We start from the raw sequence: 23,893 nt of genomic DNA, 5'->3' as shown, positions 1-23,893 counted from the left end.
CACAAGGGTTCCTTCTGCCTAACAGATACTAAAATTCTAGACTCCCATAAGGAAAACAGGGGTTTAGCATAAGCTACCTTGTTTACACAAATAGTTCAGACACAGTAAACCATCCTCAACAGGCAGAGACAGTGGGATCCCTCCTAAAATCTAAGTTCCCACACATTAACCAAGGACCCACTTGCAAGCAGGCCTGTCCAAGGACGGCAGTAGCAGGTCTGCTGTGTTCAACTTTTTCTGCACAATTGAACACCAAAAGCCTTGTCTACACATATGTCATCTCATCCAAGAGGAAAATCAACTCAACTGATGATTTGGCGCTGGGCATGTCACTCCTGTCACACAACTGAGCAGAGTATGCACTCAGGCATGTCAGACTCTTTTGTGACCCCATGGACTGTAGCCCACCAGGCTCATCTGTCCATGGAATTCTCCAGACAAGAATACTGGAGTGAGTTGCCATTTTCTACTCCAGGGGATCTTCCTGACCCAGGGATCAAACCCACGTCTCTTGCATCTCCTGCATTGGTAGGTGGATTCTTTACCACTGTGCCACCTGGAAAGCCCCTGTCACTCCTCATCAGATCAGCCGCTCAGTCGTGTCCGACTCTTTGTGACCCCATGAATCGCAGCACACCAGGCCTCCCTGTCCATCATCAACTCCCGGAGTTCACTCAAACTCACGTCCATTGAGTCAGTGATGCCATCCAGCCATCTCATCCTCTGTCATCCCCTTCTCCTCTTGCCCCCAATCCCTCCCAGCATCAGAGTCTTTTCCAATGAGTCAACTCTTCGCATGAGGTGGCCAAAGTACTGGAGTTTCAGCTTTAGCATCATTCCTTCCAAAGAAATCCCAGGGCTGATCTCCTTCAGAATGGACTGGTTGGATCTCCTCGCAGTCCAAGGGACTCTCAAGAGTCTTCTCCAACACCACAGTTCAAAAGCATCAGTTCTTCGGTGCTCAGCTTTCTTCACAGTCCAACTCTCACATCCATACACGACCACAGGAAAAACCATAGCCTTGACTAGCTGGACCTTTGTTGGCAAAGTAATGTCTCTGCTTTTGAATATGCTATCTAGGTTGGTCATAACTTTCCTTCCAAGGAGTAAGCATCCTTTAATTTCATGGCTGCAGTCACCATCTGCAGTGATTTTGGAGCCCAGAAAGATAAAGTCTGACACTGTTTACACTGTTTCCCCATCTATTTCCCATGAAGTGATGGGACTGGATGCCATGATCTTCGTTTTCTGAATGTTGAGCTTTAAGCCAACTTTTTCACTCTCCACTTTCACTTTCATCAAGAGGCTTTTTAGTTCCTCCTCACTTGCTGCCATAAGGGTGGTGTCATCCACATATCTGAGGTTATTGATATTTCTCCCAGCAATCTTGATTCCAGCTTGTGTTTCTTCCAGTCCAGCGTTTCTCATGATGTACTCTGCATATAAGTTAAATAAACAGAGTGACAATATACAGCCTTGATGTACTCCTTTTCTTATTTGGAACCAGTCTGTTGTTCCATGTCCAGTTCTAACTGCTGCTTCCTGACCTGCATACAAATTTCTCAAGAGGCAGGTCAGGTGGTCTGGGATTCCCATCTCTTTCAGAATCTTCCACAGTTTATTGTGTCACCCCTCATAGATGTGCTCAAATAGCACTTCTGCAGCTTTCTTATCACTGCTTCAATAAAAGAACTAGGGGATTTTCTTTCTTTTTTTAATTTAACATCTGTCTCACCAGCTAGAATCTGGGCTGGTGTGAATTCCTTTGGCTAACAGAATGTGGCACAAGTGACATTGTACGGGTTCCAGAGCCTAGGAGCCAATGGATTTTCCAGGTGGTGCTAGTGATAAAGAAACCACCTGGCAAAACAGGAGACGTAAGAGAGTTCAGTCTCTGGATTGGGAAGATACCCTGGAGGAGGAAATAGTAACCAACTCCAGTATTCTTGCTTAGAGAATCCCATGGACTGAGGAGCCTGGTGGGTAATTTCTACCTTCACTGCCTTTAAATGCTGCCAATATAGGAAGCTGGTCCAGCCTTTTGGTAGAGGAGAGCAAAGGTGCCCAGGATGCTGCCAGCATCCACTTCCGGACATGTAAGTGAACCCATCTGGGCCTTCAGAAAACCTGCAGAGGAAGTAGCTAACCACCCACATGATCATGAGGAACAAGAAATCATTGCCATTTCAAGCTAGTAAATTTTGAAGTGGCTTGTTATGTATCAATAAATAACTGATAAGTAAAAGTGGGGCTTGTGTTTCTTCTGAGTCTCTGCACTCATCCAAAGCTCATTTTATCTGCTGAGTTTAACTTTCCAAAGTAAATCTTCCTCCATCTCTTCTTACATCTCTGTCTCTATCTTTCTCTGTCCACTTTCCTGATTCTAGACCAAAATTGATGCATAAACTCAGTTGAGATAACAAGCCCCTCCTTGGCAGGGTGCAAAGAAGATGGAAGGCAGGAGGAAGATATCAGAGAAGACAAAGAAAATATATACCCTTTTTGGAAGACAATATTCATGAATCTTGTGACTATCACCAAAGAAAAGAAAAAGAAAATTGATGGCCCTCTGGGGATCTTGGACCACCCTCAAAATAAAAGAGGCGGTGGTGGTGGTTTAGTGTTTAAGTCATGTCCATCTCTTGCGATCCCATGGACTAAAGCACACTAGGCTCCTCTGTCCATGGGACTTTCCTGTTGGAAATACTGGAGTGGATAGCCATTTCCTTCTCCAGGAGATCTTCCAGACTCAGGGATCGAGCCCATGTGAACCCATGTCTCCTGCACTGCAGGCAGATTCTTTACCACTGTGCCACTTGGGAAGCTCATGATAAAACAGAATTCTCTCCAAATTAATAAAAAAAAAAAAAAGCCCTGCCTTTTCCCAGCTGCCTTGCACAAGGGAACTCAAGTGCCCTTCTGATGGCCTTCTCTTCTTGTCTCGTTCTTCCTTCAGAGCTCTTGACACCAGCCACAGTTACCTTTCTATTCATTTGCTTGCCCATTTTCTGCCACTGGCTACCTCATCATGGGTGGGAAGCCTCAGCTCCTGACAGGTTGAAGCTGTCTTGTTCTTGCATGGATTGCATCACCTGGAACAGTGCCTAGTACACAGCAGAGCCTCTTGACTGAACAGATAAACAGATGAATTTACAAATAAATGACTATAACTAACTATAGCCCTGGAGACAAAGTATGGAGAAAAGTTGAAAAGAACAGAATATTACTATTATTATTCCCTTAATACAACTAAACTTATAAACTGAATCCAAGTAAAGATAAGAATAACGTTAGTATTAACACAGCACACATCAGGCACTGTTCTAAAAGCTCTACATATATTAACTTTTACTCCTTACGACAACCTTCTAAGGTAAGTAGTCTTATTACAACCATCTCCATTTCACAAATGAGAAAACCAAGGCACAGAGAGGGGATATGATCTGCTTAATGCAACTCAGCTGGTATGGCCAAGCCTGAACCTGAGCACAGGGTGTCTGTCTTAGAGTCTATTAACCACCATATCATCAGCCTCTTAAAAGATGAGCCAAAAACACAAGAGTACTGAAACAACAAACAGAAAAACATGAAGAGGGACGTGTTGGAGAAAACAGAGGGGCCAGGAGAGAGGGGAAGCAGTTTTTGTCACTGGGATGTAAAATTTTAAATTTAGGCTCAGAATTAGATGCTTTCTCTTACCTAACAGTCCTCTTTATCAAACAGACCAAATGCAGTTCCTGTTCATTGCTGAGTCTAGGGTTTGGCTTTGAGCCATCCAATCACACCTTCCTGTAGGAACCAGGGGCCACCCGACCCTCTGCTAATATGAAGACTGCCTTCCACAGCCCCAGGCTAGTCCTCTGCTCCTGAGGGTAGTCCCTGTGTGGCCCTGAGTGGAGTGCAATGTCCTCTTCCCCAAGGCAGTGAGTACACGTGACCATAAACTGTTGTTCAGCTCACCTGTCCAGTGTCAGAGTGTGTTTGGCCATCCTCATAAACCTTGTGTGGGAACAAGTCCCTCCCCAAAGGGATGAGTAGGAGATGATTAAAAGAGTCATGAGGAAGAATTAGAAAAAGAAGTGGGAGATGAGTCTATGATGATCTTACTGCCTGGAACTTGTCCCCAGCCAGCCCGAATGTAGTTTGTACTCTAGGTGGCCCACTAACAGAGAAAGTGCTAGGAAAAAAATCCCAGAGTCCCGCTAACATGTGCAGGGCTCCCACCGATATGGCTCTGGCTATTCCAATCCCTGGGCCCATGTCAAGGTAAATATAACCAGGGCAATGGAGAGCTTGGGCACAAGGCACTTAATGGACATTTATTGAATTAATACAATAAAACACTTTAATATTATGGTTAGTAATTGCTTGTGATTAAGCTCTTTGCAAATATTTTACTGCCACAAAAGTGGTTATGGGGGAAATTACTTACAACAAAGAGCTATGTAAAAACAGCAAGAAATAAAATTGAAGGTGTAATATAATTTTCATTAGATTGTTTTAAAAGCTAAATGTATAAGGAAAATGACCAGAAGGACATAGATCCAAATGACTATAACAGTAGGGTTCACAGGCTGTGATTATTTTAAATGTTTCTTATTCTTGCTAGTTTCCAAATTTGCTGAAATGTGACATGTCACTCTCAAAGCTGAAAATGTACCCAATAATATGTTAAAATAAGCTCCTCTTAGGCTGGAATTCATGTAACAACTTTTTATAGCAGTACCTCCAGCAGGATGCTAGGCATTTAGCAAGTACTTAGGAAGTGCCTGCTGGCGAGAACACAGAGAAAGCAAGAATGCAGCCATGTACTATGGAAGCATTGTAAGGAGAGAGCCCAGAGTTAAGGGCTTTATGTAGAGGTCTGTCAGAGGTACTTTCGAAGTACAAGCAAGCCACTTCATTTATTAGCATCTCATTTTCTTCATCTATATAATAAGAATAATGCCCACAAGGGTCCTACATCATTATTCTAAGGCAAGGGTCTTCAAAGGAGTCATGTGGTTTGGGATCTGTGTTGGCAGGATCAGCACTCATTCTGTTTCTTGTACATCCCACTTCTCATCCCCAAACCCCACGGTCTCACATGCTCCATCCCTCGCTTCTGTCGACTACCCCATCAGCTAGACTCAGGCTATGCTAATGAGTTCTAGGATGTCCATGGCAGCCTGCTTTGGCTTTGCTCACCTACCTACCCAAAATCTTAACTCAGACCAAGCCGCAGTTCAGATCTGCTGTACTCCTCAGTAGTTATGCATTCTTTCCCACCTGGGGTTACAGTAATAGTTGCCTTATTGATACGAAATGAAATTTAAAAGATTATTTTTTCAGCATTAGAGACGTTGAAAGTAAGGGGAAAAAAGAGAAAGAGAATTTAAACTCTGTGTTTTCAAATCCATCATGTTTTAGGCATTCTTTCCAAGAAATTGTAAATTAACCTTTCCCTCCTTTTTTTTCTCATTTGAAGAAGCAATGGTTTATTCCATTGAGTCTCCAACTGGTTGAGGTCAAAGAGGTTACTCTGGTTTAAATTACCATTTTAGCTTCTCTAGCTCTTTATCATATCTGAACATCTCAGCTTGAGCACAGCCTCATTGATTGGTGTCAAATGCACATTTTCCAATCTGCTCCAATGGCTCTTATTTTTTCCTAAAATAGTGTTTTGTCCTTCCACTCAGCCCAGCCCAGGCACCATGCCTTACTTCAGCAAGAGCTGACCTTCAGACACATCAAATCCAGAGGAAGTGTCCATTTGTGGTTTCTGGATTATCATATGAAGGGCAAGAGTAGCAAAGGAGGTAGGGAGAAACTGCCCAAGAAATATATCACTTTGAACAAGTCCCATCCTTCCCTGTGCCTGCTTCCTAAGAAAAAGTACAGGCATTGGACTAAATCTGAGAGTAGGGGTGGATATGGGGAGACATATTCCTTGGAGGTTTTAGCACATGGAGGACTTCTGTTTGATTTTCAAACTATAAATCTATAATCCTGGATTTTGAAATGCCTCTACTTAAGGAGAGTTCAGAGCCCCTGTGAGAATCACTGGCCTGGTGACCGTTTCACTTATAGGTCTGACCCTCTGGAATGTGACTACTGTTTATAGGATGAAGTCTGCAAGATCATCATCACATGATGACAAAGGCCTAGGGAGCATGGCTTTAAAAGGAGCACTGACCTACCTACTCCTTGAGACGCTAAAAGCTAAAGTTATTCCTGATAACATTGACGAGTTTCATCTAAAATCAAGGAGAATACTTACTCATAGTTTTTTAACAGTGTCAGTATCTGTAAATCTCAAAATCTTCATGTTCATAAAATCTTCATAAACATGTATACAGCATATATAACACACGCCAAATACACAGCTATCTAATTCAGTAAGAGGGCAGCCCAGGAACAAAATACACAAACTCAGAATTCATGAGGCACAATGAAAGTATTTCAAATACCATAGCAAACCATAACAATAAGGGAATAATCCATAAACACGATGTTGCATCTATCTTGTGCTAATAGTACTACAAAGGGCGTAGAACATTCATGCCCCATGTTATGCCCTCAGATGTCGACAATTTAGTTAACAAAGTGTATACACGTATAAAAAGATGGTGCAATACAAGGCAATAGATGATATGCCCACTATGGACTATCGGCACAGTGGGGATTCAGAGACAGGTCAGGGTAAAACAGTCTGCAAACAAAGAATCTGATCTCACTCAGAAACCCAGAGAGGGCTAGAAAGGGAGAAGAAAACAGTATCTTCCTGGGGAACCAGAAGTGTGGGAAAACAGACACTTTATAATAACAGAGAAAGAGATTGCTCAAAAAGGGCTGAGGTCATCCCCTTTGAACGTGGTACACGGTTAGCATCCATTCTTTCCTTTTCAACAATAACCCTGAACCAAGACCCAAACACAAATTCTACCTTTGATGAGCCCAGGAGACATGGAACTATGAACATAAAAGAATGGAGGGCTGGAGCAGAGAGATAGTACCCCTAGGCTGCCATCTCAGAGGGAGCACAAAAGATACCCGCTAAGATGGGGAGCACACTGAGAGGTAAAGAATCACAATCCCTTGTTTTGAACAACACGAAGGAAACAGGTTGCAAAATGCTGTCAGCTTGAACCTTTCTGGATCAGGTTTTGTTTCTAGAAGCAGATGAGGCTAGGTGGAATAAGGAGCCACACAGACGTGTCATTGTATGCAAAGAGCAGTCATTCCACATGATGAGAGGAGAGAGAATTGGCACTGTGAAGAGATTCACTGGTCTTCATTGGCTAGACAGAAGTGAAAGCTCAAACCCTGGAATGAAGGAAAATTCCTCCTTGAATACCAATTTCTTCTTTATACAAATCTCCTACAAATTATAAATAGCTGGTCTGGGGGGAAATTTTTACCTAATTCAAAACTAAGTAATCAAAAAAAGAGTAGTACAGGCTCTATAAAAATATTACAAGGAAAATAAGGGAAGGAACAAGAAAAATAATAGCAAAGGACAATCTTTTGTACCTGCCATGCATCTGCATGTGTGCTCAGTTGTATCTGACTTTCTGTGACCCCATAGACTGTAGCCTGACAGGCTCCTGTGTCCATGGAATTTTTCAGGCAAGAATACTAGAGTGGGTAGCCATTTCCCACTCCAATCTTCCAGGGAGCAGATACAAAAAAAAAAAAAATGACTAAGTACTTTGCCATGAATTTTTAAAAACATAATGAAGCAAACACACACACATACACACAATCAAGCAGATATGTAAGAGTTCATGGGAAATGTTGTAAACAAGAATTTGAAGCATAAGCCAGCAGAAATCTGGAAAGAACTGAAATTTTTTTAAAAAAGAAAATAAAACCTTTATAGAAATACAGACAAAATTGAAAACAGAACAAGGGAAACAAGACATTCCTAAGAATACAAAAAAGAATAGAAAGGAAAGGACAATGACAGGAAGAATGAAGGAAAAAAAGGAAAAAGTAAGACACTTAGTAAGGAAATAAATGAAGAGTTTGAAGGGATTTAAAAGGAAATGACAGAGAAGAAGATTGGCAAAGGACATAAAAGAATATTTGGAGATATCATTCAATAAATCATCCTAGAAATAGAAAACTTAGATATATTGAAGGTCACAGAGTATCCAGGAAAAAGTTGAAAAACATGATCTGGTATATTTGTAAGACTTCAAAGTCAAAGAATCTTTGGGCAGCCAGGTACCTCTCACATATGATGGAGGAAAAATGAAACTGACCTCAAACATTAACACTGCATCATTTACTATTAGAAGACAGTAGGAGGATATCTTTGCAGTTAATCCACAGGAAGCAAATTGTCACTCAACAGTTTTATACCCAGAAAACTATCATTCATTGTAGTGGTAATAAACCAAAATTTTTGAACATGCAAGAATTTAAGGCATTTTGTTTCCATGAGCCTATCCTGAAGAAACTATCAGAGGAGGAACTTTGCAGCCTCCCAAGAAATGAATGGAAAACAATAACAAAGGCCTAGGGAAGAACATGGCATGCATGCTTACTTGTGTCCGACTCTTTGCAACCCTATGAACTGTAGCCCACAGGCTCCTCTGTCCATGGGATTTTCCAGGCAAGAATACTGGAGTGGGTTGCCATTTTCTCCTCCAGAGGCTCTTTCACGCCTAAGGATGAAACCCAAGTCTCCTGGGTCTCCTGCATTGGCAGGCAGAGTCTTTACCACTGAGTCACCTGGAAAACCCAGGAAAGAACAGCAAATTTACTTAAAGGTAGGAGTAAGAATAAAACAAGTTGGGATTTGTTATTTAAAACTGGGTTGTAAATGTAATCCCTGGCAGGGTAAATCTGATATAACTCACAGAGGAGGAAGGAAGAAGCAGCTACATATTCATTATCTTTTAGAGCTGGGAGTAAAAGGATAACATTAAAAGCTGATAAACATTTATTAACAGTCAAAGGTAAATCCTAAGGAAGACAATATAACCACTGCAGTAGAGTGGGGGAGGGCAGGAAAGAATATACTAAGTGAAAGTTAATCTAACAGCTTTCCTTCTCATTTGCTGTCAAACCCATGTCATATAATAACCTTTCACCTTGATACTTGCTGTCCCAGGTAGTACTCATTTATTCATTCAACAAACACTCATAATATTCTAAATACTTAATATGTGCCAGGGCTGAGAATAGGGAAGTGAGCAAAATGGACAAGGTTCCTGCCCTGGAGGAGCTTACAGATATTTAATTGAAGGAGACACATTATAAACAAATAGCTACGCAACTATCCAACTACAATAATGCCAACTAGCCATGGGCCCTGTGGAAAAAAATAAAGCTGAGTAGGGACAGAGAATAAAGGGAGGGTGGTGGTAAGAAGGTATCAGAGGCCAGAAAGATAGGATGGGGAAGCCTTGTGAATATCAAAGGGCAAAACATGCCACAAAGATGGAACATCAAGGGCAAAGGTCCAGAGGCAGATAAGAACCCAGCCAATGCCAGAGCTGATCAGACCATGAATTTAGGTAGCCTGGCTTCTCTCCATAATTAGGGAGTGTCCAGTGTTCATGGCAGCACTGTTTACAATAACCAAGACATAGAAACAACCTAAATGTCCATCGACAGATGAATGAGTAAAGAAGGTAAATACACACACACACACACACACACACAATGGAATAGTACTTGGCCATAAAAAAGAATAAAATGCCATTTGCAGTAACATGGATGGAGCTAGAGATTCTCATACTAAGTGAAGTAAGACAGAAAGAAAAATTTATTATATGATACCACTTACATGTGGAATCTAAAACAAAAAAATAGATACAAATGAACTTATTTACAAAACAGAGTCACAGACTTTGAAAACAAACTTGTGGTTACCCAAGGGGGATATGTGGTGAGGAAGGACAAATTAGGAGTTTGGGATTAATGTATATACACTATAATATATAAAATAGGTCATCAACAAGGATCTACTGTACAGCACAGGGAACTCTATTCAATGTTCTGTAATAACCTAAATGGGAAAAGAACATGAAAAAGAATGGAGATATATATAAATCACCTTGCTCTACATCTGAAACTAACACAACATTGTAAATCAGCTATAATCCAATATAAAATTAAAAATTAGATTAAAAGATAATAATTAGGGAGTGTCTGACATTTGAGTCCTCCCATTCAGACACATGGGCTTCCCAGGTAGTGCTAGAGGTAAAGAACCCGCCTGCCAGTGCAGGAGATGTAAGAGACAGGACTTCAGTCCCCAGGTTGGGAAGATCCCTTGGACGAGGGCATGACAACCCACTCTAGTATTCTTGCCTGGAGAATTCCATAGACAGAGGAGACTGGCAGGCTATGGCCCATAGGTTCGCAAAGAGTCAGACACGACTGAAACGACTTAGCACACATGCACACACTCAGACACACACACGAACATACACATACACTCCACAGGGGCAATCTGCTCTCAGCCTGTCTCCCATGCTTCCACAGCCCTACTCTGAGAAACAGCCTCTTGGTCCCCTTGTCTCAGCCCTCAGCCTCTCTGTTGAAGCTCCCTGGGACAGCTCATGGTCTCAGTCCTTTTCCTTCGGCCTTTACCTTCAAGCACTGGAAAAGGCTGGAATCTGGGCAGAAAATCAGAGAAAACCAGGCACCTCTGTCAAAGAGTCAGCTTGTTAAGGAAAACCTAGATACCTTTCACCAAGTGGTTCCAGAGTATTTTATAAGCAAACTAAAAATAAAACCCTGCTGTCTGCTGGAGCTGTTTGAAGGCACTGAATTGGAGATACCAATTAAAAGGAAATGGTTGACTGTTATTGATCTTAGTTGGCTCAGCTGGCTGCCAGAGGAGAGGGAAGAAGTTCAAACACAACGCACTTTTTCTTGTCTCTTCAGTGAGATTCTCAATTTGCCATCTATTCCCTAGATACCTATTTGTACTCTGCAGACTGGCTGGGGCCAGAGGCTGTAGGCCAAGGAAGCCAGGAGGAAAGAGGAAACAGTTTTGGAGAGGCTGCCAGGTGTGTGGCACTATGCCAGCTTCTCTACACATGCTCTCCTGCTGAAGTTTCATAAAACCCAGGCACAGGTGCTTATAGCATGCAGGTAAGAAAAGCAGACGTGTAAAGGTCAACATATTTAAAAAATGTAAAAACCTCACAGCTGAGTTTTTATGACCAAATGCCAGTTACAAAGTGTGTGCCTGCAAGATGACCCCCATTTACTTTGGAATTCTTGTGAAACACACCATGAGAGAATGAGAGCAAAAAACAATGCTGATCAGAGGTAGAAATTTTAGTAGGGATGGTTACAGCCTAGGGATTAAACAGCTCCATCTGGGGACTTCCCTAGTAATCCAGTGGTTGAGACTGCATTCCCAGGGCAGGGGGCCAGGTTTGACCCCTAGTCAGGGAACTAGACCCTGCATGCCACAGCCAAGACCACTGCAGACAAATTAAAAAAAAAAAAAGAAGAGTTCCATCCAGATACTGGTCTGACAGCTTTGATTCCAGCACATTCCTGCAATCTCAGCCAGAGATGCCCCATTAGGCCTCCTTAACCACTCTAGGGCCTGGGCCACCACTGAAGAATACTGAAACTGACGAAGGGCAATGGGAGCCCTCACAGTTCTGAGCTGCTGAAGCCACCAGCTACAGGTTCACAGACCAAGTTCTGCCACAGCATTTGTCTGCCTGGGCCTTCTTTCTTTTCCAACTACCTGAGTCAGTCCAGCCACTTCCCCCTAAAGATTCTGAAGGGCCTCAATAGGATTATATCAGGGGATGCTGGAAGTTATAGAGAAAGAAGAGAGGTAGGGGATATTGGGGGAGATAGAGGAAAAAGAAGTGAGACCACACTGGGCCTCTGGGTGAAGAGAGAAAAAAACTCCAAGGTTCCTTTATATTCCAGGCAGAAAACAGAAAGAAAAATGATAATGAATGCCAATTATCCAGGCCTGCTGAAAAACACTTACAAAAAAAAAAAGCATCAGCACTTCATTAAATCCATACTTGCTCTCGGTGCCACTGAGAAACAAAGATGAGGAGGAGTGAAGTGGTATGTTTTTGAAATGAAAAAATAACCGAGACGGGCTGATGAGAAGTCCTTGAACCCAAGATAACCAAATAGACATTCAAACAGCTCCATTAAGAAAGGGAGCGCAGGGGCCACCCTTCTGTTGAGGGGGGAGGAGGTCTGCAGGAACCTTGTGTGTGAGAGTGGAAGCTTTGGCTACAGTCATTGCTACTGCTGCTGCTGCCAAGTCGCTTCAGTCGTGTCTGCCTCTGTGTGACCCCATAGACGGCAGCCCACCAGGCTCCCCCGTCCCTGGGATTCTCCAGGCAAGAACACTGGAGTGGGTTGCCATTTCCTTCTCCAATGCATGAAAGTGAAAAGTCAAAGTGAAGTCGCTCAGTCATGTCCGACCCTCAGCGACCCCATGGACGGCAGCCTATCAGGCTCCTCCGTCCATGGGATTTTCCAGGCAGGAGTACTAGAGTGGGGTACCATTGCCTTCTCCACAGTCACTGCCCACCTGCTAACACTCAGAAACTCAGTTGCTTATTTTGACTACTCAGTGCTTAACTAGGACTGCAAGCAGAGGTTTTAATACCACCTGTGGCGGTATTTGAAAAGCTGCTGCTTGCAAACAGTCTGCAAGGGGCTTGCAGAGAGCTAGCTGAGAGACATAGAGTTATCGGTTCCTGAAATTTGCATCACCCCATATAACAAGGGCCTAGCCTCCCATTTCGCCATGGACAGCACCAAAACAGTGTTGGGATCACACTGTCTGGACAGAAGAGGAGAAAAATCAATTTCAGATTTTTCAGGTGAGATTCTGCAACATGCTTAATAAAAGAAGGAATGATTCTCACATGTACTGAGCATGAAATGAGGGAAGCATTGCAGTTCTCTGACATAATGAAATAGCAAATAAAGTATCCTGAGATCCTGAAACACTGTCATTGGGTGGGTCTCTGCATTAGTAAGGGCTTCTCTAGTGGCTCAGATGGTAAAGAATCTGCCTGCAAAAGTGGGTTTGACCCCTGGGTCAGGAAGATCCCCAGGAGACTGGAATGACTAACCACTCCAATATTCTTGCCTGGAAAACTGCATGGATAGAGGAGCCTGGCGAGCTAAAGGAGTTTCCTTCTTCCACGTTAGTAAACATCCTCTAGAAGGATAAATGACAACAGAAACCTGTGATATAGAAACAAGTGAAGATAGAAATTCACTGTATCACTATTGTAGCCAGCCTGGTGTCAGTTATGAGCAAGGACAGAAAGCCAGGGTACCACAGGCATGGGACAAGTCCCCTGGGTTAGCACCCAGCAACTTGTCAATAGATCACATCTCACTCATGAAGCACATTTTCATTAACAGAAGGCTTCTTTTGCTAGTGCACGTGCCTAAGCAAAAATCCAGACTCTAAGATAAATGTTTAGGGAAGACTCTCCCTATCTTTTTGTTTCCCTGCCATCAGTTACCTCTTCCCTGGCTTACAAGTTGGGCTTCCCAAGTGGTGCAGTGGTAAAGAATTCACCTGCCAATGTAGGAGATGCAAGAGATGCAGGTTCAATCTTTGTGTCAAAAAGATCCCCTGGAGAAGGGAATGGCACCCACTCCAGTATTTTTGAATGGAGAATCCCACAGACAGAGGAGCTGGGTGGGTTACAGTCTATGGGGTCACAAAAGAGTCACTGAGACACAACTGAGCACTGCACTGGCTTACAAGTGAGATCCAGAGCTATCTATCCTACATATAGCTTACTGTCTACATTAGCATGAATTTAATATTTCATTGTCATGGTTATTACGACTTTACTATTCCAGCAGACTCTTGCTAAGGCGAATAATTTGACCGTGCTTTAAAGGAACTTTCTGAAATATCCATCAACTCTTCTATAGAGATCAGTCATCAATAGACTGTTTATGCCCTAGAATTCTTTGGAGCACTTGAATAAAGGATCTTTGCCTTCCTGTTTCCTCAAATCCAAAACAGTACCACCAGGATCCTTGCCCCACCTAATCAAGACCTCCACATTGAAAGACCTAGATCTGCCTTAGACCAAACTTACAACTCTCAGCAAATTCCCCCTCTTTGACAACACCCAAGCTGTCAAGGTATTTTTCTTTCCTACTGCACAAATAAGAAACTCAGCTTTGTCTTTTCAACAGACTGAGTTGTGTTGGTGGCATGTGGCGAGCTGGCATTCAACAAAAGGAATCAAAGGGTTAACAGATTTATCAAAAAGCCAAGTCATACTCTTTTCACTGACCTTCTAGAGGTATTTTTTCATGACTTATCCTCTGATGACTCCAAATTTACAAAATGATATTGGAACACATGCACTGTGCTCAGTTAAGGCTCTGAAAGATGTTTCCTGTCCTCGAGCAGCTTGCAGGCTGAAAGTGCAAGCGTTAGTTGCTCAGTTGTAGTCGACTCTTTGAGACCGCATGGACTGTATCCTGCTAGGCTTCTCTGTCCATAGGATTTCCCAGGCAAGGATACTGGAGTGAGTTGCTATTCCCTTCTGCAGGGGATCTTTCTGACCCAGGGATCAAACCCACATCTCCTGCATTGCAAGCAGACTCTCTACTGCCTGAGCCACCAGAAAAGCTAGGACAATATTCAGTTAATTATTTTAATACAAGCCTTTTGAGAGATCTGTGAGCCTGAACTGCAGTCATATCAGCAGCTGAGCATCTCCATAAATAAGAAAGTGGGAGGCAGGCTTCAGCAAAAATGACAGTCGAGTATGAAGGAAATATTTGAACAATTAAGAAAATTAAAATGACACATGCAATAACAAAGCCCCACAGAAAATGTCAGCCTGCCCCTTTGTGCCCCACTCAGATTTGTTTCCTGTCCCTGAAAAAAACTCATCACTTCTTGGTATTATAGAAGCCTTCCTTTGTCTCTTAATAGCTACAAAGTCGTAGAATAACAGGCTTTGTCTTTAAGTTTTTACTTTTGTATCGGCAGAATCTACTCTATCCAGGACCTCAGAGGTGCTCATAAACATTTAATGGATGACTAAGGATCAGAGAGCAGGTTGAAGTTATGCAACAGGCTGGCTACTCGGATTCTGCTGATAAACAATTTACAACTAGAACTGCAAAATTCAGCATCTCCTTCAACCAGGCTGCACAGTACCATTTCACGTATTCACCTTGTCTGCCCAACACCATCAAACACCCCTTGGGACCAGGATCAGTTCATCTCTTTTCTTACAAATGGAACATATGTTCAGGCCCAATCACGTTGCTTCAATATCTCAGCACCTGCTCTGTACTAGAAAAACACCTGCTCCGCCAACATCCCCCTCCCTCCCAGCCCACACCTCACCTGCCTCCCTCCCCTCTACTCCACTCTTCCTCCTCTGCCCCCATCCCACCTCTATTACTAGTTCCATTCTACCCCATCCCTCCCCTCTTCCATATCTGGCCCTCCCACTCCACCTTCATCCCTGCTTCTCCAGTCTTACTTCCCTTTAAAATTGGCCTTGGCACCATCTCCTCCAGAAAAGCTTCCAAAACCTAGGTAGAAGCAACAGAATTCCTCCTGGGGAAATCATGGCACCATGGGGCTATAAGCACCACAATACAAGGATGCTCACCCACTTTGCTCTCCCCTGTATCCTGAGTACCTACCACCAGTACAAGGCGCACAACAGAAGCCCCACAGATCTGCTGAGTGAATGAGTGCTTCCATGACACCTCACCATGACTCTGTTTTAGCATCTTTCATTCTGAATTACAGCATCTGATTTGTGTATCTGTGTGCCTATCCCATTACACTAGAAGAAAACAGAAGGTAAAGGCCACTGCTTAGTGGATTTGTGCCCCTGAGGCCAGCACACACCCAGCATGTAGAGGACACCCATCAGCGGGTGAATGAAAGAGAGGGTGACCATGGTATGTCAGCCCCGTTCTGGGTAACTGTTACAGATTCCCAACACATGGAGGTACAACTCTAGTCTAGAGGTCTCTACACCAGTGGTCCCCAATCTTTTTGGCACCAGGGACTGGTTTCGTGGAAGAGAATTTTTTCATGGATGGCTGGGGAAGGGGGGATAGTTTCAGGATGATTCAAACACATTACATTTATTGTGCATTTTATTTCTATTATTATTACATTGTGATATATAATTAAATAATTATACAACTCACTATAATGTAGAATCAGATCATCAGGCGTTAGATTCTCATAAGGAGTGTGCAACCTAGATCCCTTACATGCACAGTTCACAGTAGGGTTTACGCTGTGAGAATCTAATGCCACTGCTGAACTGACAGGAGGCGGAGCTCAGGTGTTAATGTGAGCGATGGGTAACAGCTGCAAATACAGATGAAGCTACTCACCAGCTGCGCACCTCCTGCTGTGCTGCTGCTGCTGCTGCTAAGTTGCTTCAGTCGTGTCCGACTCTGTGCGACCCAATGGACCGCAGCCCACCAGGCTCCCCTGTCTACAGGACTCTCCAGGCAAGAATACTGGAGTGGGTTGCCATTTCCTTCTCTGTTGCTGCTGTGCAGCCGGTTCTTAACCCCTGCTCTATACTAATGAAGAGAATTTTGAAAGTGTGATTTAACAATTAGCTTTAATCCACTAACTGCGCCTTCCCTATTATTTCAAGACTTTGCCCTCATGCCTCTCTGATGAGTCATGGCTCTGCACTCCACTTTTCCTCAAAACAGCCCCGCCCTCCTCTGCCTTGCTGTCCCTCCCCTGCGCTTTCCTGTGCTGTTACCTGCCACTGAATGGAGGTTTATGGTAGTGGGTATGCCAGACAATCCCTGTCCCCTTCTAAGGCTCCCCTTGACCACTGACTTTCGGTACTGGGGGCCTGCCCTTGACCAGTTCAAATGCCAGCAGTGGCTACTTTTTAATCTAAAAGTTTCTAGAAGGCAGACCATCAGACAGCAAACCTCATTTTCCCACAGGGTAAGTACTATATTGGAGAGTTACATTTCAAGATTGTTCTAGAAGAACAAAGTAGTGGAAAGTAAACCACAGGTTTGACCAACAATGTCACAGAAGCAAAGATACAACAATATATCTCTGTATGTGGATTAAAGGCCTCATAAAACAATGAAAGAAAAGACCTGGAAAATAGGTCTAAACATCCTATACACGTCAATTATATGAAGGCTTTGGGACACATTTCCTGCCGTATCAGTAAACAAGGATGTCACAGCCATCAGTGATTGCAGCCCTCCAACACGAGCAGATGAGCCTGAGGAAACTCAGAAAGGAAAAGAATATCTGCCATCGAGCAGCCATCAGACTGAAGCCACTCCAGTGGTGAGCCTGAGGAAACTCAGGGTGTGAAAATACAGGATACTGGCCCCAGACAGATGAGGTACATATCAAAGGAATGATTTCAGAGAGCCCAGACTCTTGCATCTTCCCATACATAGAAAAGCACTAAATTCCTTAACTTGGGATATCTGGTTTTCTTTAATTAACAATCATCTTTTTATATTCTAACTACCTGTGCTTTGTTGCAACGTTTCTGTATAACCTGGCTCCCCATCTTGCCTCCTGGGAGCAGTTCTCTCAGGGTTACTTGAGATGCTGTCTCCTGGGCTTAAGGTCCTAAAAATTCCCACCAAATAAAACATAATTCTCACCTTTTGAGTTGTGAATATTTTTTAAGTCCACAGCTTCATACACCAAGGTTAAGTCAATTATATCATAAAATTTGATCTAATATAAACATGCTAACTCCATTGTAGGCATTCATTAGTTAAACTTTTGATTACCAAATCATTTTTCTTCCCAAGTTGAAATCAGCAGGAGTTTTAAGGAGTGATTTGGATGCCACAGGACTAATAAAAACTTGACGCTATCTAAGGAGTATAAACTAGTTCCTTCTTTTGCTCTCAAATTTCAATGTAACAAAAAAAGCATTTAAAATCATTCCACTATATTATGAAGATTCTAAAAATGGAAATCATGGAGACTATGGGGAAAAATATATATGACATAATACTGAAAAGGAAAAAGGAGAAAATAATACATACATGATGACTGCAATAATGCAATTGTGTGTATAACTTTATATGTCACATTGGAAACAGTTGTATCAGGATGATGACTCATGAATGATTTTAAATGACTATTTTATCATGTTAGAAAATTTTAAGAGTGATACCTGATATGGAAATGGGCCTGGGTGGGAGAAAATACTTGCAAATGTTGCAGCCAACAAGGGATAAATCTCCAAAATATGCAAATAACTCATGCAGCTCAATATTAAAAAAAAAAAAAGGAAACCAATCAACAAATGGGCAGAAGAGCTAAACAGACATACTGATGGCCAAAAGGCACATGTAAAGAAGTTCAACATCACTAATCATTAGAGAAATGCAAATCAACACTACAATGAAGTATCATCTCACACTGGTCAGAATGGCCAACATTAAAAAGTCTACGAACAATAAATGCCAGACAGAGTGTGGAGAAAAGGGAACCCTCCCACACTTTTAGTGGGAATGTAAACTGATGCAGCCACTATGGGGAACAGTGTGAAAGTTTCTTAAAAAAAACTAAAAATAGAACTATCATGTAGTCCTGCAAGCCCACTCCTGGGAGTATGTCCAGAGAAACCATAATTTGAAAAGATACACGCACCCAATGTTCACTGCAGCACTATTCACAACAGCCAAGACACAGAAGCAGCCTGAACGTCCACTGACAGGTGAGTGAATAAAGATGTGGTACGCACATACGATGGAATATTACTCAGCCACAAAGGAGAATGAAATAATGCCATTTGCAACAACATGGATGGACCTAGACATGATCATACCAAGCGAAGTAAGCCAAAGACCACATGATATCACCTATATGTGGAATCTAAAAAAAAAAAGACTATAAGTGAACCTTATATATAAAATAAAAATAGACCCACAGATACAGAAAACAAACAAGGTACCAAAAGGGAAAGCCAGGGGGTGGGGATAAATCAGGAGTTCAGGATTAACATAAACAGACTACTATATGTAAAATAGATAACCAACAAGAATTTACTGTTTAGCACAAGGAACTACACTCAGTATTTTGTAATAACCTATAAAGAAAAAGCATCTGAAAAAAATATACATAACTGAATCACTGAGGCACACATGAAATTAACATACCACTGTAAATCAACTATACTTCAATTTTTAGAAAGATTTTAAAAAGGGGGACGGGGGAGCGGGGTTGCTAGAGTTTCAAGATGGACAGGAGAGCTGTGTGTATCACCTGGTTCCATGGAAATGGGGTACAATGTCACCTACTCAAAGGTTTTTTTTGTTTTTTTTTTTTCCTTTAATAAGGACTGACTCAACATTTGTTCACTAGATCCTTCATGATGTTCTCAGTTTATTCTAATCTGGAAGGGCCTCTTCTATTCTGGACTAAATTACAGCAAAGCCAAAAGAAACTGGGGATGTTAAGCCATTCTCTCCTCCTTCACAGCCCAGTGGGCTGATAAGTCTGGGCATTTCATCAATAGTGAGCTTTGAAACAATTACCAGGCCTAATAAGTTTTCAAAAACAGCTGCAAAATACCCTCTCTCTGAATTCCACAAGTGGATATAATCTAGAAACCAGCAAGTGGGGGCTCTGAAGCCTAATTTGATGGAATCTCATAACCCTATGTCCTAGTAACTAACAGCATTCAACTATGTGCTGGTAAGACTACAGAACAGTTGAACAGTGTGGGTGATTCTGACTCGGTGTCAGTGTAAGAGCACAGATGAAGGCCCATATAAATATTTTAAAGTTTCAGGTCAAGCTGTCAAATTATTCAATAAAATGTATTCTATCCTCCATCCTTACAAATACACCTTCATAATGATAAAATATTAAAACATGTTTTAAGTAATGCTTTTTATATGACCAAAAGTTGCAAAAAATCAAAGATGAACAAATTTGCTCACCATTACATGTCTGTGTGTTCTGTTAATACACCAACAATGATGAACGAGTGATACAATAAAAACACAAATAATTCATAAATTATTATATATTCATTTCATAAAATTTATTTAGCTTCCCTTCATTTTGGCAAAAGTGCTAATTAACATGATAAAAATCAAGTTTTCAAAATGATGTGTATTCCACTGACAACAGTGACTAACACTGACAACAGTGTTCTAAATGATTAAAAATAAAATGTGATTATAGTCAGTACAGTGCATAAAACTAGAATATACTTTCCATCAAAACTTTGAATGACAAAAATTCAAATTTTCTACTAAAATTAAAAGGCAAAAAAAATGGTAATGATATTGAAAACATACTAACAACTTAAATCAGGGTTATTTAAATAAAACTGGTTTTAACTTATATATTTTCATCTAAATTCAATCCAATTAAATATTTAAAAATAAGATGATTCCTAATTATAGCAGATCATGCCTTTCCAGGGCTTTGCTGATAGCTCAGTTGGTATAGAATCCACCTGAAATGCAGGAGACCCTGGTTCAATTCCTGGGTCGGGAAGATCCGCTGGAGAAGTGATAAGCTACCCACTCCAGTATTGCTGGGCTTCCCTGGTGGCTCAGCTGGTAAAGAATTTGCCTGCAATGTGGGAGGCCTGGGTTCGATCCTTGGGTTGGGAAGATCCCCTGGAGAAGGGAATGGCTACCCACTCCAGTAGTCTGGCCTGAAGAATTCCATGGACTGTAGAGTCCATGGGGTCTCAAAACATTGGACACAACTGAGTGACTTTCACAGGCCTTTCCAGTTGCTGATGTGAAGCATCAATTATCTGGCAGTGTAGCATGTTTACAAAGAGAGGAATTTCACATACTACCACTTCTACCTAAATCTCCCATGGCCTCCAAGGTTATGTGTAGGAAATATAAAAAGTTTCTATGTGTCTAATGGAGCATCTTTAATTCAGATGTCCATTATATCTACTACTGTGGGCAAGAATCCCTTAGAAAAAATGGAGTAGCCCTCAAAGTCAACAAAAGAGTCTGAAATGCAGTACTTATATGGAATTTCAAAAAGGACAGAATGATCTCTGTTCATTTCCGAGACAAACCATTCAATATAACAGTAATCCAAGTCTATGCCCCAACCAGTAATGCTGAAGAAACTGAAGTTGAATGGTTCTATGAAGATCTACAAGACCTTCTAGACTAACACCCAAAAAAGATGTCCTTTTTATCATAGGGAACTGGAATGCAAAAGTAGGAAGTCAAGAGATACCTGGAGTAACAGGCAAATTTGCCTCTGGAGCACAAAACGAAGCAGGGCAAAGGCTAACAGAGTTTTGCCAACAGAATGCATTGGTCGTAGCAAACACCCTCTTCCAACAACACAAGAGATGACTCTACACATGGACCTCACCAGATGGTCAATACTGAAATCAGATTGATTATATTCTTTGTGGACAAAGAGGGAGAAGCTCTCTACAGTTAGACAAAACAAGACCTGGAGTTGACTGTGGCTCAGATCATGAACTCCTTATTGAAAAATTCAGACTTATATTGAAGAAAGTTGGGAAAACCACTAGACCATTCAGGTATGACCTAAATCAAATCCCTTATGATTATACAGTGGAAGTGACATACAGATTCCAGGGATTAGATTTGATAGAGTGCCTGAGGAATTATAGACGGAGGTTCATGACACTGTACAGGAAGCAGTGATCAAGATGACCCCCAAGAAAAACAAATCCAAAAAGGCAAAATGGTTGTTTGAGGAGGCCTCACAAATAGCTGAGAAAAGAAGAGAAGCTAAAGGTAAAGGAGAAAAAGACAGATATACCCCTTTGAATGCAAAGAATAGCAAGGAGAAATAAGAAAGCCTTACTCAGTGATCAATGCAAAGAAATACAAGAAAACAGTAGAATGGGAAAAACTAGAGATCTCTTCAAGAAAATTAGAGATACATACCAAGGGAACATTTCATGCAAAGATGGGCACAATAAAGGACAGAAATGGTATGGACCTAACAGAAGCAGAAGATATTAAGAAGAAGTGGCAAGAATACACAGAAGAACTATACAAAAAAGATCTTCATGACCCAGATAACCACGATGGTGTGATCACTCACCAGACATCCTGGAATTCGAAGTCAAGTGGGCCTTAGGAAGCATCACTATAAACAAAGCTAGCAGAGGCGATGGAATTCCAGTTGAGCTATTTCAAAACCTATAAGATGATGCTGTTAAAGTACTGCACTCAGCATGCCAGGAAATTTGGAAAACTCAGGCTGGAAAAGGTCAGTTTTCATTCCAATCCAAAAGAAAGTCAAAGCCAAAGAATGTTCAAACTACCACACAATTGCACTCATCTCACATGGCAGCAAAGTAATGCTCAAAATTCTCCAAGCCAGGCTTCAACAGTACATGAACTGTGAACTTCCAAATGTTCAAGCTGGATTTAGAAAAGGCAGAGAAACCAGAGATCAAATTGCCAACATTAGTTGGATCATCAAAAAAGCAAGACAGTTCCAGAAAAACATCTACTTCTGCTTTATTGACTATACCAAAGCCTTTGACTGTGTGGATCACAGTAAACTGTGTAAAATTCTTCAAGAGATGGGAATACCAGACCACCTGACCTGCCTCCTGAGAACTCTGTATGCAGGTCAAGAAGCAACAGTTAGAACCGACATGGAACAACAGACTGGTTCCAAATTGGGAAAGGAGTATGTCAAGGCTGTATATATATATGTCACCCTGCTTACTAACTTATATATAGAGTAGATCATGCAAAATGCCGAGCTGAGTGAATCACCCTCTGGAATCAAGATTGCCAGGAGAAATATCAATAACCTCAGATTCGCAGATGACACCACCCTTATGGCAGAAAGTGAAGAGAAACTACAGAGCCTCTTGATGAAAGTGAAAGAGGAGAGTAAAAAAATTGGCTTAAAACTCAACATTCAAAAAACTAAGATCCTGGGATCCAGTTCCATCACTTCATGGCAAATAGATGAGGAAACAATGGAAACAGTGAGAGAATTTATTTTGGGGGGCTGCAAAATCACTGCAGATGGTGACTGCAGCCATGAAATTAAAAGACATCTGCTCCTTTGAAGAAAAGCTATGACCAACCTAGACAGCATATTAAAAAGCAGAGACACTACCTTGCCAACCAAGGTCTGTCTCGTCAAAGCCATAGTTTTTCCAGTAGTCATGTATGGATGTGAATTGGACTGTAAAGAAAGCTGAGTGCCGACAAATTGAAGCTTTAGAACTGTGGTGTTGGGAAGACTCTTGAGAGTCCCTTGGACTGCAAAGAGATCAAACCAGTCCATCCTAAAGGAAATCAGTCCTGATTTCATTGGAAGGAGTGGTGCTGAAGCTGAAATTCCAATACTTTGACCACCTGATACGAAGAACTGACTCATTGGAAAAGATCCTGATGCTAGGAAAGATTGAAGGCAGGAGGAGAAGGGGATGACAGAGGATAAGATGGGCGGATGGCATCACTGACTAGATGCACATGAGTTTGAGCAAGCTCCAGGAATTGGTGATGGACAGGGAAGCCTAGCGTGCTGCAGTCCATGGGGTCGCAAAGAGTCAGACACGACTGAGCAACTGAACTGAACTGAATGGAGCAAGGAAAGTGATTAAGGACTGAGAAATGGTATGTCTGCCAGGGTGTCTTCATAGTACAGGGAAAAGGAACTGAGTAATAAGATGCAGATGGGACAGCCAAAGACTGAAGCTACTGAACTTGACTGAGTCTCAGCAACTCAACTTGTCTGTACAGCTGTAAAGAGGGTTCGATCAGTTTGAGATTATTGCCAGGCTTCCCATTCCCCACTCATCCTACCTCCCAACCATTACCTAGCATTGCCCATATCAAGGGCATTACACAAGTATGCACACTGGCCCTAAATGAAGATAAGCTGGTACCTAAAACTAATCTAGACAAGCGATATACACCT

The 23,893-nt window shown here is 41.9% G+C and overlaps 1 protein-coding gene across 12 annotated transcripts in view; it reads right to left on the bottom strand.

Annotated features, from left to right (window-relative positions):
- GPR39 (G protein-coupled receptor 39) overlaps positions 1–23,893 on the bottom strand; it is a 262,173-nt gene that overhangs the window by 203,082 nt on the left and 35,198 nt on the right. Inside the window, exon 2 of one of the 12 annotated variants that reach the window (XM_086350191.1) lies at positions 8,532–8,718. The exons of the other annotated variants lie outside the window; for them this stretch is intronic. Coding sequence (XP_086206317.1) covers positions 8,532–8,718 — 187 coding nt within the window. The remainder of the gene's footprint in view (positions 1–8,531; positions 8,719–23,893) is intronic. 12 annotated transcript variants of the gene reach the window in all.

This window comes from Bos grunniens, chromosome 2, assembly GCF_055505025.1.
Source record: "Bos grunniens cultivar Pamir isolate PY7600 chromosome 2, Bosgru_T2T1.0, whole genome shotgun sequence".
NCBI classification, from domain to species: Eukaryota; Metazoa; Chordata; class Mammalia; order Artiodactyla; family Bovidae; genus Bos; species Bos grunniens.
This window is presented reverse-complemented; position numbering and strand designations above follow the sequence as displayed.